The 20,578-nt window shown below is 39.1% G+C and overlaps 1 protein-coding gene across 1 annotated transcript; it reads right to left on the bottom strand.

The window, feature by feature from the left end:
* Positions 1-806: 806 nt before the first annotated feature.
* Positions 807-19,266, bottom strand: LOC134535223 (dnaJ homolog subfamily A member 1). The gene is made up of 8 exons (XM_063374278.1): positions 19,043-19,266; positions 11,060-11,212; positions 9,334-9,634; positions 8,124-8,308; positions 6,660-6,814; positions 5,190-5,308; positions 2,731-2,896; positions 807-1,604 (listed from the first exon to the last, which is right to left on the bottom strand). Exons 2-8 carry the CDS (start codon positions 11,189-11,191, stop codon positions 1,454-1,456), a joined length of 1,209 nt encoding a protein of 402 aa, XP_063230348.1. The 5' UTR covers positions 11,192-11,212; positions 19,043-19,266; the 3' UTR covers positions 807-1,453.
* Between the last annotated feature and the right edge of the window lie 1,312 nt (positions 19,267-20,578).

Genomic DNA, 20,578 nt, shown 5'->3' with positions numbered 1-20,578 from the left:
CAGAACCACTTAAATCAAAAGGGTTCAGCTGGTCCACTCTGAGAAACATATATATTTAATTATATATTAAAAAAAAAAACAATGGAGCCCAGCTTGCAAGACATTTCACCCTCACTACGTGTTTCACTTTAATTTTGATGTTTGCACAAAGTAACATGAAACTTTTACACTTAAAAATCTAACAGGTATTTATTAATACAAAGGCATCAAACTATTTCACTCCAATCCCTGCACACAATGCTCATGTAAACTCTCTCAAATGCTTCTTTTATTTTTATGAATACAAATTACTTATAAACTAGTTTTCTCACACTTAGATGGCAGTTTAGAGTTAATGGTACCTAATGTTGGCAGATAGTTACAAACGGCTTGTCAAAATTAAAATTCTTAATATATATAAATAAATGTAAGTTTTTATTTAAATGCTCACTGCAATCTAATGATATGACACGGTACACAGCACATGGAGTTCCAAGAAAATTTCTTGAATGCAAACTGGGTTGATCTCTAAATGAAATGCCAAGTACGTATGTATATTGCAACTGCAGCTGATGGAGTCAGTAGAAAAATTGTATTTCCCTTGCTTCACCTTCTATTTTTTCACGGATGGATCTACTGCCCTATTAAATGTATTTTTAACTAATTAATATGGAAAAAGAGGTCTACTTTGGCAACAAAAAAAAATCTGTTAATAGTCCTTATTGCTTGCAAAAATGCAATATACTTAAAAATTTATTATCATAAATGTTAAACTAAACATAAAAGGTTATGAAAGGAAACACACACCACAGTGAAAACATACGCCATTCTCAAAACAAATTATTTATTACTGAACTGTTAAGCAGTGCATAAAATCACAATGTCAGTTACAGCAAAAAACAGAACAATGAAATAGTAATATAAAAAAAAATTTGGTTTATATTTAAAACATTTTTATGATCAGGAAGAAACGAGAAATCTTGGATGTGTACAATGCAGCATAGCTACTCATTTCTCAAATGCAGTATATTTAATAACCACGAGATGAACTAGTAAGCAATTTTAGTTTAAAAAAAAATTAAAATTTGAGTGTAACTTTCATTCCTTATTCAGACAGACTCTTCAATCATCCAATTCAACCCACTTTCAGTTTATTTTTATTTTTTTTTCACAGTCACCGACTTCACACACACACACCGTGCCAAAAAGCTTCACTCGTCAACATCTCACCCGCTAAGCAAGTCTCTTGGAGGAACACAAATGGAATAAATTACGTTTTACAATACATGTATATATATATATTTCTTCAACAATATCGGTTGACAAGGACCACTACAAGACAGAGGGCGTGCGACGGCAACACAAACAGCTACGGGAACGACTCTACGGCGCGTGTTGCAGCAGGTCTGCGGGAAAGGAGAGAGAGTGCAGGCCGCCGCAGTGGACCCGGATAAACCGCGTGGCGTGGCCCAACTCAGTGCGTGGCGCACTGCACACGGCTCTGGCCGTGCCCCGGCTCGTCCTCGTCGTAGGCGTTGCGGTAGTTGCGTCGCCGGCCCTCCTGCTCCGGGTCCAGCTCAACCAGCATGCACTCCTCCGCGTTGTCCGGGATCATCACCTCCGGCCTGCAACGCACGCACGCACCGGGTCCCAGACACCGCTCCAGACTTGGCCGGAGGCGAGAGCCGTCACCGCCACTGCACTCACCACCTTTGCACCTAGACGCCACACGTTAGTTCTCGACAGGATCGGATCAGCAAAGCCAGCTCTTACGGCCCTCAGTGAAAACTCTTTAACCCAAGTTCACTGAACTTCAACGGACAAAACTCTTCCATAGACACATGCAATAATGCAATTTTTATCACTCCTTAAAAAAAAATACACTCCAAAAAAACTTTTAATACTGCGAAAATGATGTTTAAAAAATTAACTTGCATCAATTAAAATGATAAAAGTGGTTCAAAAAAACTGCATTTAAACAAATGACAAATGTTTGCTTGTGTTATTTTTCAGACTACTGTTTGGTTTTTATCTGTCCGCATCATATGTTGTTAAAGTGACTAATACCTAACTACCTGACTGCAAGCAACCAGGCACTGAAAGCTATACAATCAATAGTTCAATCAACATTTTTGATTTCTCTATGCGGCATTTAGTTCATGACCAGCAACCATTTCAATGAAAAATGCTTCTACGGTGTTTGTAGTTCTATAGAAACTTTATTCTCATTTCATGCATCGTTCATGTCGTTATATGTTAAAGAATTTTGCTGTATTTATACGTAATTGCACTAAAAAGTACATATTGTTACCGGCATAAATAAAAGAAAGAAACGTGCGCTATTGTGATGGACTACTTGGTTTTCATTTAGCTTGTGATCATGACTCCGCCTATAAGAGAAGTGAGAGCTTAGGATGAAGAGTAAAGATATCATTAAAAAAATAAAAGAAAAAAGTTAGAAAAAATGAGCAATTTACCAAGCAGTGTTAATTTTCTAATTTCTAATATTTTTTCTTATAATTTAAAGATTAGGTATTTTATTTCCACACTTATGACTTTTTTGAGGTTAGCATATTAAAAAAATTCAAACAAAGACTTTTTAAAAGGCACAAGTACAAAATTGTAAATATAAAAAAAAATTCGCAGTAATGCAAACTTAAAGATTTCCAAAAAAAAAGGAAATATTTTCATCATTTTTCGTTGAGAGCTAAACTTTGCGAGATGTGAGGCCACCGGACCGGGCGAACTCACCTGGGGGGCAGGCAGTTCTCCAGCTGGGGTATCAGCTCCGGGGGCAGCACGGAGGGGAAGTTCACCATGAACTGGATGATGAGCCGCCCCTTCTCAAAGGGGTTCTTGTACTGCGGCATGCCCTCGTTCAGGATGCACTTCACGTCCCCGTGCTTGGTCACCTCCCCTGCAAGCACGAGGCCAGTTCCCAGTGCCGCCACCCTAGCATTCCATCCTCCATATATGTGCCAACAAGTATTATATATTTATTAAAACCATCAGTTTTAAAGAGTGAATTCAAGCCTAAAATGAATTTCTGATCACTAAAATTCAATCATCGTGTTCCAGAAGTCGTAATTTGAAAGAAATGTTCTGCTTCAAATATAAACACAGTGAAACCACTAGCTACATTTTTCTCAATTTACGTTTTTCCAAAAAAATATGCAGTTTATGTAAGGTACATTTTTACATTTAAATCTGTATTACACATTCCTAAATAAAATACATGCTCAGAAATAATATATCCAGTTATTTACATTTAAGAACAATATGTAAAATAATAGTGTTATTTGTTCTCCCCTTATATTTGCACTTGAATTTATAGTTTACACCAAAAAATAACTTTTAGTAAATGAAAAATTGACGAAACTAAAATGGCATCTTCTGGTTTCTATATCTCATCAAATTCATTGTAAACTATGCTCTATGAAATACAATTTTTGTGTTATTACATCACGAGACGTTGGTCATACTGAAAAATGTTTACCATTTCTGCAAGCTAAATATATCGCTAAACGAGATAACAGAAACGTAGAAAAAATATCCAGAAAGTCTGGGAACCACACAAACATAATGCTCTGCTCCTATCGAAGGTGTTCATTTCTGAAATTTTGAAGATGCCCTTAGTCACTAATAATTGTAATAAGATAAACATTTTTCTGAGAAAAAAAAATGTAAATATCTGAAAAATGAATTTTTAGTATGTGGGATTACTTTTTAGGCTGTCATGTAAACATTTATGCACACAATTTGTTAATTCATTGATTTCACTAATAATAGTTAAATTCCTAATATATTTTTCTCCACATAGTCATGAACGTTTTCAGAGTGAAAGATTGGTTAGGTTGGTTTCATAAACTAGCAGATATTTTGAAATTTGTTTTTGTAGGATGATAAAGAACCATATATACAGTCAAACCTCTATCTATCGAACTCGCATGTATCGATTGTCCGTGTTTATCGTATACTTTCTACGGTCCCGGCAAAATTGCCATACAACTAAGGTTAAAAAAGTCCGCTTGTACCGATGTTGGAATTATCGTTTTGTCCGCATTGATCGTACAAAATATGTGGTCCCGTCACTATAAATTATAATAGATGATCGTTTAACCATAAAGATTTTGCAGAAATAACCATATCTTAGAAAGAAACCGTCATAAAAACAGTAACGATAGTATACAGTAGTAAAAATCACCTTTAATCTGCAGCCAAGTAATGGAGCACGTAAATATGAAGAAAAGACAAATGAACAACAACTTACGAAGAAATATGGATGATGTAACATAAATAAAGTACAAACCCAATAGTTATCTTTAGATAACTACCATAAAAAGAACTAAAGATTCTTTGTAGATACCATAATTACTACAGAAGCATGATAGGTACCACATTTGCACTACAGTTACCGTAACAACTGAGATGTATATTTACTGTGACGGTAATGTATTTATTTTTGACATTAAAATTAAAGAACATTATTGAAAAAAAGATGTTAAATTTTTATATGTACGTTTGGCACATGTTGCGAAGAAATAATGCGATCTGAAAGAATGCAGTACTACTACGAAAAGTGAAAAGGGTAATCGTGGATTTTTAGGTTATGGCAGTCTCTCGTTTTTCAGTAATATCGACCGAAAATTAACAAGCGTATCGGAAGTCGGCAGAAATGCCGATTCAACTAAATATTGGCAAAATCGGCTTCTTCAGTACAGCTCTACATTTGATGACATGAGTAAACATATTTCAGACTTCAGGATATTGAAACAGACTTTCATTTCCATGTAGATTTAATGTGCTTAGCCTATGTTTTTTTTGCAAGTGTAAATTGAATTAAGTAAAATACTTCCATTTTTATTTATTTTTCAACTGATTAACTTTAATGATAAGTAACTGATATATTTCTGACACTAATTTTGAGGTTGAAATATTTTTTAAAAATTCTTAGAGTGAAGTCCACATCTATTGAATGTCCGCATCTACTGAATTTTTTTGTTGGTCCCCTGAAAAACGATAGATAGAGGTTTGACTGTAATTAGTTTTTTTCCATGGAAAGTGGTGACTGGGAAATTACAACTAATAAATACTTAGGGTTGTTATGATGGGTAGTGGGGTAGTGGGGTAGTGGGGTAGTCAAGGAGGGGCTCAGGTGACTACCACACGCTGTCTCACGGGTCGACGAGATCACGCGTGCCGCGTGTTACCTGGCAACGAAGTGATGACCAGCGCTCGGTCGTCCAGGGTCGTGATCACCTTCTGGAAGCCGCACAGGGACTCCACCAGGTCGATGCGCATCTGCATGATCAGGTCGTTGTTCGAGCGCCTGCAACCACACATGCTCCCTCTTCAGTCAAACATCACTACTCATTTTTGTGAAATTACAATATGTATTGCACAAAAATTAACTACATTTTTCTCTGAGAACTACAACAGTGAACATCAATTATTTCTCAATAGGTCAGTACATTACCTAGTACACAAAAAGTAATTTCTGCTTTGCTCTCCAGAAGAAGTCCGGATTGTGATAAGTAGTCTATTGTCCTTTTGATAAACTATGTCCAGGTAATTCGTTACTAGGTAGCCGTAAGTGATAAAATGGTTTGGGGGGGGGGGAGAAGTAAAATTATGTTGGCTTGCTTCAATCGCAAGGTTTCAGAAACGAACCCAATATTTTATAAATGAAAATGAATTTATCACCTTTCTTGAAAGCAAATAATTAACGCTCCTAAAAACATGTCATACATTTTTTGCTTAAAATAATTCACAATAACTTTTTATAAGGAGTTTGAGGCCAGCCAACTACCTATAGTGCTTATAATTACACAGAACAGTCAATGTCTAGTGGATTTCTGGACTGCATAAAAAATGTATACTTTTCTTAACTTTCACTGATAGTGATACTTAACTGATACTGCCCCCCTCCGCCCTTCTGAGATTTAGCACTAGATGTGAAAGCCTTGAGCCGAGATGAACCGATCTTTCAACACCAAGATGAGCCAAGCTCTAGCTTTTAACCAAATTATTCGAGCCGAACTTGAGGTGAAAAAAATTAGAGTCCTAATGAATACATACATACATACATACATACATACATACATACATACATAAATACATACATACATACATACATGCATCCATGCATGCATGCATGCATACATACATACATACATACATACATACATACATACATACATACATCCAGGTATAAAATAATGATTTTAAAAGACAGGAAGACTCACCTATCAAGCCGAAGATCCACACAAAGGTGAGAGTGAGCTCCATTTTTTTAAAGCCTATTCGAAAGGCCGCTCTACTTGAGTTGAACTTCCGACCCCAAATTGGCAACGACACAATGTAAAACACCCAATTTTTAATTTTTCCAGAAATTTACACGAACAAATATATATATATTTTTTTCCAAAACATATTTTCAAGTGTAATGAACACATTAGAAAGAGTATTCACGACAAAAAATTAACATTTATGCCAAACCATGCAATACTTTAAACTTTACCAAAAAGTTTAAATATCAGTAACACATTGTATTGGGTGGAGGGGTGGAAGAGAAAGTGTGTGTGTGTGATCTAAAGATGGCTTACTGCAACCATCTCGCCACCGCCACCGCCACCGCCACCACCACACAACACCTCGCCACAGCAGGACTCGGGACTCACTTGAAGACCTCGTGCTCCTTCTCGTCCAGCACCACGATGATGTCCCCCGGCTCGAGGCCCGGCTCCTGGTCGCCCTCCCCGCCGAACGTGATCTTCTGCCCGTCCACCATGCCCTTGTCCACGTGCACCTCCAGGATCTTGCGGTCCCTGATCGTCTGCAGCACGACACGCACCCTGCCTGCACTCTCGCACATCTCCCTCCTTCCGTGTCTTCCACCGAGCTGCGACACTGTCGCTCAAACGTAACTATGACCTTTGAATATATATACTGTATAGAAGTCGCGAGTGGATAGGATTTACTCTACGTTTTTCAGGAGCGCATGATGAGCAGCTTGGGAACTTCACAGCTGCACGGCGCTGCCGTAACGCCCTGTATCGTCTTAGGTTGTCATTTACACGTTAGAGCGCAGCACTGTCGCCCGCTGTCATTCCCCGCACCCCCCACCTACCATTCACTGCAGCTCAAGGTCGTTCAGCGGGAGGGGGAAGGGGTGTTTGAAGAGTTCGACACTTGTCCGCTAGGGACCACCACAAGTCGATGCCCTAGAGATGGTGGCGATTGCGGCGGTGAATTAACCAACTACCTCAAAACCGTATTAGAAATTTTAACCTGGGCTGGCAACTTCTATACAGTATATATATTCAAAGCTATGACCAACTACTACTCCACAGGTATTATAGAGCGTACGATTCATATAACATTACTTAAGTAGGTGCCTCCCATTTGTCATTATTTTACATTTTAAGTTAAACACAAGTAAACATGTATACTTTTTAAACAGTTTAACTATCAAAATATAAAGATAAAAAAGCATTCCTTTTGCATAATTAGCTGCCAAGTTACATTTTTAACAATTTTTGGGTCGTTCAAATAAAGGAGAATCAACTGGAAAACGGGACCGAAACCTTCTTAGGTTTAACTGCAATGATACTGGTTACTTCATTATATGGTTGGGATAGAAGGGAAACTTCTCTGGTAATTCAAACGTCGACTCGTGTACTCTCTTCTTTCTCTCTCTTTGGCATCAGAAAAATTTCAAAACAATGTTTCACAAAAATGATGCATTACAATGCGGCTTTGAAACTGCAGCTCAAATGCTATCATCATCTCCCCCAAAAAGTTTCACTTCAAAAACTGTGAAATCAAACATATTAGTAACACGTGCTCTCTCTTTGCTTTCCATTTGACCATATTTGAGCCATGGTAACACACGGTCGGGCACAGCTAGTTCTAAATATGATAAGATTCCTTACAGCTCAAGAATCAATGGTTCAGATTCCAGGTGAAATCAGTTGAAATTAAAGCACAGAAGAATCCACAAACAAAGATTGCAGACATAGGTAACGGAAGTTAGTTCCCCACCTTCATGCCCTTTCTCTTTCCCTTCTTTCCCATTTAAACAGACCGGGCCACGGCGACAGTGGCTGGGCACACGATGGCTCAGAGTGCAGGACGCCACAGACCTTCATGCCGAGGCAGGTCTTGCAGCGGTCCTTGGGGCTGATGCGCTCGCCCGAGCCGCGGCAGTCCTGGCACATGGTCTGGATCTGCTGGATCATGCCCGGCCCCAGCTGCTGCACATGCACGCTCATGCCCGAGCCCTGGCAGCCGGGGCAGCGCTCCACCGTGCCCTTCTTGCCCCCGCGCCCTGCAACCAGCCCGCACACTCCCTCTCCACAACCCCGCTCCTGTCTGCGTACAAGGTGCTTTGGGTGGTTCTGTTTACGTATTTAGTTTTTTAAACAGTATTTTTCTTTAAAGTGGAAAGGACTAAAAAATCGTGCTTTCAGAATATATATTTAGGCACGAAACATTTGATACAAATTTTGCATTACACTTTTATCTTCATTTATATGAAATTAATAGTTGCGCTACTGGCAGTGGCGTAGCCAGGATTTGTGAATGGGGGGTGTTAAGAAGCATGGCCCCCCCACTCCCCCCCCGTATTAAAGTGGGGGGTCCGGGGGTCCTCCCCCGGGTAAATTTGGATTTTAAGGTGTAAAATAGTGCTATTTTAGAAGTTTTCGGTACTTAAAATTAAATATTGTAATGGTAAAAATTTTATTAATTTTAATATGAAATTTTTTTGAGTGATGATTTAGAAATTAATTAAAGATTTGGTGCTAAGGGTGGGAGGGGGGGGGTTGAACCCCTTGCCCCCCCCCCCCCCCCCCGGCTACTGGGCTCCTTCTAGCGCTTAGAGGTCATACCGTGCTAGAACAACGAGCGAGTCACACTTAATCATCCTGTCTCGATAACACAAATACACTCATGACTAGGCGGGCCCTATAACACTGTCCCTATTACTTTCACGTGGGCGCAATAGTTGGGTGGTAAGATCAGAGCACTTGCAGCCACCGGGGCGATCTTTCTTCAATCCTCGGCTGGGTCTAACCGGGATTTTCAACAAAAGAGAAATGTGGTGGACGTAACAGCAAGTTCTCTCGGCGTTATAAATGACATTTCTTTATAATTCCAACTATGTCATTTTGTTTCAAGATTTTACTTAGACAAAGACATGGTGTATTTATTTGGCAGCAATGGAGAGTCATAGTTTATTCCCACCCTTAAATGAGATGAAAGTTTATCTTTATTAGGGCTAATGGTTATTGCTATCTAAGACTATTTAGGACTTGTTCAACACACAAGTAGTGGAACGAGGATCAGCCTCACCTTCACACTTCTCGCAGATGACGTTCTTCTGCAAGGCGAGCTTGCGGACAGCCCCCTTGTACAGCTCCTCCAGGGACACCTGCAGGGGGTGCACCACGTCCTTGCCCCGGCGCTCCCGCCGGCTCCGCGAGCCGCCGAAGGGCCCCCCGCCCCCGAAGAACATGTCGAAGATGTCCATGGGCGAGGAGAAGCCGCTGCCGCTCATGCCCCCCTCCTTCAGCGCCTGCTCCCCGCCCTGGTCGTACAGGCGGCGCTTGTCGGGGTTCGACAGCACCTCGTACGCCTGCGAGATCTGCTTGAACTGTCCAACCACAACACCTCGTACCTCATACCTCGTGCTCATGAAGCAAAACACAGTTTCCCAACACACAAAAAAATGTTATAATTTAAAAAAAAAAAGTAATGAATCAAATGCATGCAGATGTATGCATTTTTGTTCATGGCAGCTATTATACCTAGTAGCCCTAATAATTACCCCATTTATTCCCCCCAAAGGACTGAAGTATTATGTCTATTAAAAGAGGAGAAACACGACATATCCAGGAACACTCCAGTTTCTGCCAACGTGACAATGTATCGCTGCTGGATTATTTTCAGACGTTACAATACACATCTAAAATAAAAAAAATTGTTAAAATTCCACACGCAGCATTTTTCCAGGAAAGAAGTAAAATTCCAGACAGTAACCCTGTTTTTCCCGGGCCCTTTTAAATTGTCAACTTTTTCCTGGTTTTTCCCCATTTTCCCAGTTTGGTGGTCACTCTGAACATAGTCACGCATCCACTACTTCCCTATCCGTAGTGACCCATGTGAGGCCATACTCCAGTCTTCTGGAGACAGTACCTTACTATTGACCACCGTTACCAACACCGAAGCACTGTAGATAAATCCCTGCGGAGTAATTCTGCAATTACCGCAGAAAGAACATCAACCTTCTCGTAGCCCTAATAACTGCCTCTTTCAAACGCAGTAAGGAGCCGATACTGCCTTTGTCTCCTTAAAGGCATGCCTGACTCTCACCTACATCATGTCAACACCGGACTATGACTACTGCTCACAAAGTGTAGGCGCGTATTTAAAGAGAAACTTGCTTTGCAATGTCACAGTGGCGCTACTAGCAATACGGTTTGTCGGCTAGCGTGTCAATTTGAATAGGCGGTACGGAAACACTCCTCCCGTATTTCATTTATCTAGTACACCTTCTTTTTTCCACCATTGTACTTCCATTCAAACCCAATGTTTTGAATTATACCCAATATTTTGGAACTAATACCAATAAATCTGATATCCAGAACTGAGAACTTCTGTTCGAGTAACCAATTTCCAGTGGAATCTTGACTGAATCAAAGTTTGTGTCGTATCTATGATCATTTAAACTCTGGCCGAGCGAGTAAATGGTGTAACTTGCCATTAATGATGCTTTTACATGGTTGTCACGGTTATGAGTTTTTAGTTAAGAACAGCATACATAAACGTGAAAATGATAACTTATATTTTATAAATGGTAATGGCAGGCTTTTTTTTTTTAAAAAAAGATATCTACAAATACCTGGTATACAAATTTTAAACCCTTTTAATAAAGTTGCTTACTTTTTATTTATACCAGTCATTTTCAGGCCCTGAGATTTAGCCTCCCCCCCCCCCCCCCCCAAACTTCCCCCTCTCAAAAGCCATGCAAAACACAGACAAGACACCAAAAAACTCAACATGTGAAATGAATGCTCACCTTTTCTCCTTCATTGGGATTCTTGTCTGGGTGGTACTTTAACGCTAGTTTCCTGTAAGCTTTCTTGAGTTCATCCGAAGTGCAAGAGGGCTTCACCCCCAGTACATCGTAGTACGTCGTCTCTTTTACCATCTTCTAAGCTGACACAGGCAGCTGAAAAATAATACAGCGTCAGTGGAACATCTGATGCACTCAGGTAGGTTTGAACTGCCCTCAGATGAAATGAAACAACACGAGGGAATATTTCATCAGTTTATAGACATGATCGCAACAGTACGAGCCTCATTAGCAATGCAATATAATAAGTACAGTAAATCCCCGTCGAGAAGCTTCGACACATTTTTAGGCCCAGTGCTAAATTTTCGAAATATATCATGCAAAAAGTTTTCTTAAGTGATATTTTCTTAGGATGGACCTTACAACAGAGCTGGAAAAAAAATCCACATAAAAAAACCAAAACAGGGTTCTTATGGTTTGAATGAGGATTTACATTTCAAACCATGTTTTATATTACATTTTTTTATTTTGGTTCTCTACATGTTCAAATAAAGCCATACAACATCCCACTTTCTGCCACTTATGTTGAACATGAAAAGTTATAACATCAAAGGACTGAAGACTAGCTAATCTGCACTGGGACTTAACCACAGAAAGGGTATTCCTCAAAGGAGAAGGATTCTCCAAAGAATGGGTGATTCTATAGAATGGGGATTCGGTAGTCAGGGATTTCCCACAAAATAGGAATTAACTATTTAATATTTTTAATTTTATAGGAGGGTCGTTCCATGTCAAGTGATCCAAAGGAGGTTGGCTAAATAATTTTATAACCAAATCATTTTTTGTTTGTCGATTCCTACATGATAAGCAAAAAGAAAAATACTACTTTTAAATTTGTATCTTTTTTCTGAATTCCAATAGCAGCCAATTTTGTTTTTACAAAACATGCTGATTTTTGCATTTGTAAGGGTTTAAGTTTTAACATAAACTTATATTACTCGGAACTGGTGAAATTGAGGTTGATAAAACAAAAACCAGTTTATTCAGGTGAAACAAAAACCAGTTTATTCAGGAACATACAGCCTTTACTTCTCTAGTACACATTTAAGGAAAATTGCATTCCAAGTAATAAAATTTAAACTAAGGTTTGAATTTAAAAATGACAAATTTACAATGGCATATTATTCCCAAAATAAAATCTATTCTCAATATTACTTTTGTGGAGATATGTAGCTACCTAAATGCACTGTATTTACAAAAAATTTCAAACCTGAGATTTGCTTCTTTTAAGAGTTATTGGCTTCCAAAATCAGAAAATTTAAATTTAAAATAAATAAAAATTGGTTGCCTGTAAAGTCAGTTTACGGATGATAGTTTAACGTGACGTCACAACAAAACATTGATGAAATTATTGCATACTTTTATGAATAAAATTGAATCATTTTTATTTTAATAATAAAATAATTAATTCTTTAAAATATACTAGTAATCAGATTTTTGAAATGCAAGAATAATTAACCTTTATTGCCGAAATTGTTGTTGTAATAAGCAATGAAAACCACATTAACTTTTGACTTCACTTTATAAACAGTCGACGAAACAGTTCACGTGTAAATGACTTGTAATTAATTTTAAAAACTGGTGTTTAGCTATAAAGTTTAAATATAATTATGAACAAGTTTTCATATAAATAAACTGTAATCAAATATCTATCATCAATTATATGAACCGCCATAATTTTTTAGTCAATTGTAACATAACCTATTATTACTGCACTCGCCAACAGCATTAACGGAACAATGAGCGTAACGGGACACAGCAAAACGGAACAATGAGCATAACGGGACACAGCATAACGAAACAATGTGCGTAACGGGACACTTTTTCGTGCGTGCAGCCAGCGTTCATAGATTTATTAGACGTTGTCACGTCAAAAAGGTGACACCTTATATCTTTGTTGGAACTCAGTTAAATAATCTGATTATTGGAACTGAGTTAAATAATTTTTAAAGATAAACCCTCTCTGGTGAGTTATACTGCTGTAAAAATTTCATCTTTGAGATTTATCTACAAGTCAAATTACATCCCATAAATATATTTATTTGTCGTGAATGACAGACCATTTAATTTAACTATGTATAATAATTATTTTTATCATTAATAAATTCTACACACAGAACAGTATTGATTACAATAGTTCAGTTTACTTTATGCATTTGTTTTAAGTTTTTTTTAAATTTGGAAATATGGAAATAGTGTTCCATCAGACTTTTCAAGAAAGTTGAGTGCCATTAAGTGTGTGCTGTGTATGGTGCTGTACTGAAGACAATTGCAACATTAAACGGGTATTCTGAAAAGGATAAATTGTTATTATATAAGATGAGGAAAACATTCAAAGTCACGACAGTAAACTTCTTGATCAATTTAAAAACAGTGGTGATAACTGGTTCAAGGAGTTTTCATTGTTTTGTTCCTGCGTCAAGAGTAACCTGAAGGGCTTCATTAATTCATAAGCTAAGGAATACAAAATTCATTCCACTACGAAAGCTTACACAAGAGATTCTATTGCATGTGTATATGGTGGTGATTGGTGGCTGGCAGAGGCGAATGACGTTAGTGATACAAATAAAGATGTGCTTTTGACATTTTATCACCCTGCCGTAGCGAGGCAAGCTTTCAACAATAATGATTAAGACCAGACTTGAGTGCTTATGAACAATGTTTTGATTAAACTATGTGCCTTAGAACTTACAGAAACTACTGGATTGGCACATAACATTTCCCCGAAACTAAGTGAAGAAATATCAGAACTTTTTAATGAATACAAGTACAGGTAGAATGATAAAAATGACCCAAGTGTTATATTATTTCAATGCTTTTGTGATGTGTAAATTTTAAATAATTTATCAATACTTTCACTTAAAATTTTAAAATGTTTTTAACAATGGTATCCACAGTAAAAAACTGTTATCAAATGGTGCCTAAAAAAGCTTCCGTATATTGTGGAACCAAAATGACCATGAAACATACTCAAATTAAAGGTCATTAAACATATCACATTCACAAGATACATCATATTAAAAAAAAGTTTAAATATAAGAGTTAATATTAGTTATAAAATTTTAATTTATTAATGAGATAATACATAACCAAATCAATATTTCATCATTTTTGGCAACAAAATGAGATTTTATGGGATTTTTAACATGTAACTTGACTTTTAAATAAATCTCAAAGATTAAATTTTTACAGCAGTATCACTATAGAGGGTTTATCAGTAAAAAATTTCGATTTTTAAACTTCATTCCACCAAACACGTAAGGTTAATAAATATTGCAGGCTTTTGTGGCCATTTTTGGAAGTAGTTTGGCTTCCGGGTTGTAGCCGCGTCCAAGGCGAATATATGGCCCACAGCTGCAGCCAATCAGAAACCACTCCTCTAAGGCGAGCGTATTAAAGGCAGAAGTACTTGTAACAACCACAGTAGGTAACTACCCTGATGATGGCAAATGCAATGTTGACCAAAACGTTAGTGATATACAAAATTTATTTTCCTTTTTATTCAACTTAAAGATCATAATTTATTGTTATAGCACAAATTTTTGTTACGTGCAGGATCTTTTGACGTACTAAATTAAAATAGCAAGCATCATGTACCACAGGATCATGCCATCAGGATCAAGGAATAAACTTGGAAACGTGATGTGGAACTTTCACCCATAGCAAATGTTTCACTGAGTTTGCCAGTGTCTTTGTTGTGGCATCCTGAACATACAGACATATCAGCCGCACAGGAATTCCATTGGTGGTCAGACCAGCCTTTCCCATGGCAAGTCAAACTGACAAGTAGCATCTCAATGCTGCACCGACGCCTACACATCAGGCTGACACAAAATGTGCTGGGACTAAAGTATTAAATTAAAAAATATTCTATTGCAGTTGTCACCAATATATTTTATTTATTTTGAATTTAGTTACGTTGATCCCACATGGAGTCAATGCTCCGGGATATAGAACATGTCATGTTATACATGTAGTTCCCTTTACAAGTTTACATATAAATATGTATCTGCAGACATTAATATTTACATGATGCAAGTTACAAAAAAAAAATACAGAACATGTTACACAATTTAAGTGTACAGTGATACTTGATACTTTATGCAAAACATGAAGCAGCTGTTATCACAAGCCCATTCAAAAAATTACCTAACAGTTCAATTTCTCTTTTATCAATCAAATTAAAGAATTCTTTCAGAGAGTAGGTAGGATATTCTATTAAGTATTTGTTTTACTGTTTTTTTGTATACTGGTAAACTGTTTATGTTAGTTATTTTCTATGATATTAAGTTGTAAAGTTTTACTCCCATGTAATTTAGTCCATTTTCAAATCACCTAGAGATATGTTCAACTATCCTCAATTTACTAGCATTTCTGATGTTATATGTGTGAATACTTTTTTTAAATTGGTTTTTTCCTTATGAATAAATAAAAGGGTTCTCAGAATGTATTAATTTATGACAGTCAGGATTTTAAGTTTTTTTGAATTTTGGTCTACAGTAAGATGATTTTTTATACCCTAACAGCATGGAAAATAAAACAAACTATATCTTTAAAAAAAGTACTATGTAGAGAAAAGGGTAAGGAGGGGAAACGTGGTAAACTGTTGGGGTAAGGCTGATAGAGTGGGGGCAGAGGCATTCCTGAAGGGGGAATACAGTAGATGGGTAGATATAGAGGACCTCGAAGGTAGATGGGCTGCCTTAAGAAATATTCTGCTGCAGATGGCTACACGTTTTGTACCTCAGAGGAGGGTAGGCCAAGGAGGTGACCCTCCCTACTATGGAAGGGAGTTGAAAGTGTTGAAAAGGAAATGTAGGAGGCTGCATGCGAGGGCAAGGAAGCTTGGGGGAGAGGAGATAGAGGCGGAAATGAAGGCGCTTGGGAAGGAACTAGGGAGGAAATCGCGGGAAGCAAGGGATGCTTACATGGAACAGCTGATGGGGGAAGGGGGGACGGTAAATGGGGCGGAGCTCTACAGATACATAAGAAGAGTGAAGGGTGAGGAGGGAATAGGGGTTCTCAGAGGAGGAGGGGGGCAGGAATATACAGAGGACAGGGAAAAGGCAGACTTACTGCAGGAGCAATATCTGGCAGTATTTACAAAGGAGGAGGCATGGGAGGGTAAAGAGGACGACAGTTTAATGGGCAGGAAGGCCTTTGAGCTGCGACTGACAGATGTAATTAAGGTGATCAGGAGGTTGAAAGGGAGAAAGGCAGCTGGGCCAGATGGTATAGGGAATAGTCATTTGAAGTTGGGTGATAGGGAGATTGGGAAGTACCTGTTGGAGGTTTTCAAGCAGTCTCTGGAGGAGGGGAAACTACCAATGGAATGGAAGGAGGCAGTGGTAGTTCCCATCTACAAGGGGGGAAATGATAAGGCGGAGCCAGGAAGTTACAGGCCGGTCAGTTTGACGTCCTGTGTAGGAAAAGTGATGGAGAGGTTGGTAGGAAGGTACGTAAAGGGGGAAATGGAAGATCTGGGGTGGGTGGATAACAGGCAGCATGGATTCAGGATGGGGTTCTCATGCGAGACCCAGATGGCTGGGCTGTTGGAAGACCTGGTGGAAGCGGTGGACGGGGGGAAGCAGATAGATGCAATCTTTATAGATTTTGAAAAGGCGTTTGATAAGGTCCCCCATAGGAGGTTAATGGAAAAGGTTGAGTTGCTGGTGAGGGATGGAAGGGTGGTAAACTGGGTGGGTGATTTCCTGAGGAATAGAAGACAAAGAGTGAGAGTGGGTGAGGAAAGCTCCGAGGAGGGGGAAGTGACGTCGGGGGTGCCACAGGGGAGTGTGCTGGGGCCTCTGTTGTTCACAATTATGATAAACGATCTGGGGGAGGGCATGAAAGCCAGATGGAGGCTATTTGCAGATGACTGTGTAGTGTATGAGGTTGTGGGGGAAGGGGGATGTTTAACAGAGGACTTGATAAGGTTGGAGCAATGGACGGAGAAAAATGGAATGTCCTTGAATGTTGGTAAGACAAAAGTTGTCAGATTTACAAAGAGGAGGAAAGTCACACGAAATGTATATTACTGGAAGGGGCAGGAGATAAGAGAGGCAGCAGGATATAAGTACCTGGGGGTGACACTGAAAAATGACCTAGGATGGGCGGAGCACATAGAGGGGGTGGTCAGGAGGGGAAGGCAGGCGCTGGGGTTGCTTGGTAGGACCCTGCAGGGAGCTGGGAGGAGGACAAAGGAGAAGGCATACTCCACATTGGTCAGGCCAATGTTGGAGTATGCGGCGGCGGTCTGGGACCCCTACCTGGTGACTGAGGTGAAGGAGCTGGAAGGGGTGCAGCGCAGAGCGGCTAGGTGGGTGATGGGAATGTGGAGAAGGAGGGAGGGGCAGGATGGGAAACTGCATAGCCCAACGGAAATGATTAAGGAGTTGGGGTGGGAAACGTTACAGAGGAGAAGAAGAGTGGAAAGGTTGGTCAGGATGTTCAAGGTGCTGAAGGGGGAAGGGGGATGGGGGCAATTGGGAAGCAAAGTACATAGAGGGGAGTACAGAGGACGAAGAGACCACAGATGTAAGCTCCAGAGGGTGTGGAGGCGGACAGAGAGAGGGCGGAACACCTTCCTGGTGAGGACGGGGAGGGAGTGGAATGGGCTGGGGGAGGAAATGGTGGAGGTCAGGGATGGGAGGGAGCTGAGGAGAAAGCTGATGGAGGGGGGGGGGGAGAGGGGAGTGAGTGGGAGTTCTTGCCACCGGGTGAAAGCCCAATTGCAGGTTAAGTAATAATAAGTAAGTATTTTGAACACTCCCAGTCGATTACCAATTTCAAAAATGAATTTCGCATTACGACATCAAGAACTTGTCAAGATAAGACGCACCAAGCTCAACATCTCTAAAGCCATCACTGACATCATTGAGACATTGTGAACCTTTCACTGAAATATGAAAGATGTTGAATGATTGACATCAAGTTCCCGATGGCATACCGCCCCATTGGCAGGACAGGCCGGCCATGCAACCAATAACTAAACAAGGCAGACAGGCTGCTACAAGACAGCTGTGAAGACTATCACTTTGTTTCATTGGGACAAAATGGCTACCTATGATGAGAAAATGATGTACAAAATATTACCAAGATGGTGATTTCACAAACCAGTAGGAATTATAACAACCTTTCTTTCAGGGTTAATTCAAGTGCATTCCGAGCATATGGAAAACATAAATTCCTACTTAACACGGGTAGACAATGATTGGTGGTGGCTGCAGCGTTAAAGGCACAGGCATTGTAATGCAAGATAAAAAATTATAATTTTTCCACAAACTAGTAGAAATTGCGAAACTGTCTCTTCACAGTAAATTTAAAGATATACGCAGTAAGCGAAAACCATGTTTTTCGATTCGTTTTCTTTCCGCTCTAAAAAGGAATGCAATATTTAAATTTGTTTCAAGTATCATTATGGTCAATTAAAATCGTTTTCAATAAAAAGTACACTCAAATTGTTTTGTAACACTTTTACCGTTTTAATTTAACTAAGCTTTGTTATGCAAATTCAATGACTTTTCTCCTAATAAGCTAATCTAAGTTCTTGAGTAACAAGTTTTACATCTTATGCAATTATGTTTTGATTGTACATATATAGGCTATTATGTGAAAACGACTTGAACTTATTTTTGTAAATTCTTTTGATCCCACTATAACGAGAAACATTAAATCACTAGTATTTTCAGAAAACCTTAACAAAGGAATATAAGTAATTTACATAACCAAAAAAAAAAAATTGGTATTCAGTCATTTATAAATCTCCAAGTCTTTTTACGCCAATGAATAATTCTCCATGTATCACGTAAAGAGTAATTTAAACATGTGTCTCGATGTGTACAAAGTCTTGTGTATTGACCTACGACAAACGACATTACACACACACATTAGAAACATGACAACCGTTTTAAAACTACGTTTTACCTGATCGAAGCAAAACAAGTCTTCCAATAATTAATATTCAGAAATAACAGACGAAATTTAGTAGAATAGATAAAATTCGCAACAACACTTTACACTTCTCTTTTCTCCAACACGTCAGCTGACAGTCGCTCAATTCTCGGTTCCGAGACAAAAAATTATTGCAAGGCAATCGTTCTAGCAAATTCTACGAGGAAGGACCTTCACCACAAAAAAAAAACCAACTATGACTAAAGTGAAATATCCATAGAGTATGCATAGGCGAAAAGAACTATAAAATTGTAGTTTATTATAACATCACAAATATTATTTCTTAAATTAACAGTACTCTTCACTCAGTCACTTAATACTCTTCAACCTTAAGATTTTTATTTAACTAAATTTTAAGGTTAAAAGTTTTGAAATTATTTAGGCATTGAAGATTCTTAAGACTCATAATAATATACAGGACAGTTTGACGACATTGAATGTCTGATATCGATAGTGATTTTCTTAATAAAAAATTTTTATTAATAACATATTCCATGTCAAATCGTTTGCAAATAGTATGAATTTTATTCATATAATTTGATATGAAATGTGATCTTAATTTTTTTTAACAGTCCATGGAAATTTATTAATTCCTGCTCTGTCTTAATGAAGAATAATAATCATTAATAAACTATAAGCAAAATGCAATAAACTTAAAAAAAATAGTTGAAACCAAGGTGTCCTCTTCAAGTGCCTACATCTGTTCCATTTAATTTATGGATTACATTTTTAATATATTATCTTTATATTTTTACTATTAGAGTGGAGTTTAATTGAGGTAAGGCAGGGAAAATATGTTCGCTTTGCCATCACCCGGCCTCTGTAGGAGGCCCGGGAAGTACCTGACGGGTGCTACGGGCGTCGCATTGCTGCTGTTGTCCGGGGGGGGAGGCAGGCTAGTGAGACACTAGGCCTTTGGTAATGGGTCGTGGGTACTCTACCCCTGTGTGCCCCGCCAGGTACGCGGCTTGAAATCTAACCTGAACTTATCCCTACTTGGTTGTGAGGCCGCTCGGCCGTGTGGAGAACGGAGTGGAGCGAAATAATCGTAAGCGACACCGTTTATGTTAATTTGCGTTTAATTCACATACTTCTCCAGTGGTACGCATGGGTACGCGGTACTCCCTATGCGTACACTACGCGGTGTCAGAACCGCTACAAAAACTATGCAAATGCACTATGCAGCATCTGAGCTGTTGTACAGTTACATTAACACACGCTGATTACAGAACAAAACACGACACTAACATTGTTATGCAGTTTCGCACTGCGTAACTATATGACTACCAGACAGCGCCTCTGGCTATCTGATGGATACCACCCGCAGCACAGGGGCGCGCAATGTTCGATTTCTGCGCCCCGGACGGCACTACATCGGGGCCGCTCGGGCCGCTTCGACTGCGCCCGGCTTCGTGGGCTTCGTCCGGAACAATCAACGATGACGTACTTCCGCCGGCGGGTATCCAGACTGTTCCTCGGTCGGGCCCCGGCGGAGTATATAAACCGGCC

This window comes from Bacillus rossius, chromosome 8 (genome assembly GCF_032445375.1).
Source record: "Bacillus rossius redtenbacheri isolate Brsri chromosome 8, Brsri_v3, whole genome shotgun sequence".
NCBI lineage: Eukaryota > Metazoa > Arthropoda > Insecta > Phasmatodea > Bacillidae > Bacillus > Bacillus rossius.
Note: the sequence above shows the minus strand (reverse complement) of the source record. Positions and strands in the feature narration are given on the sequence as shown.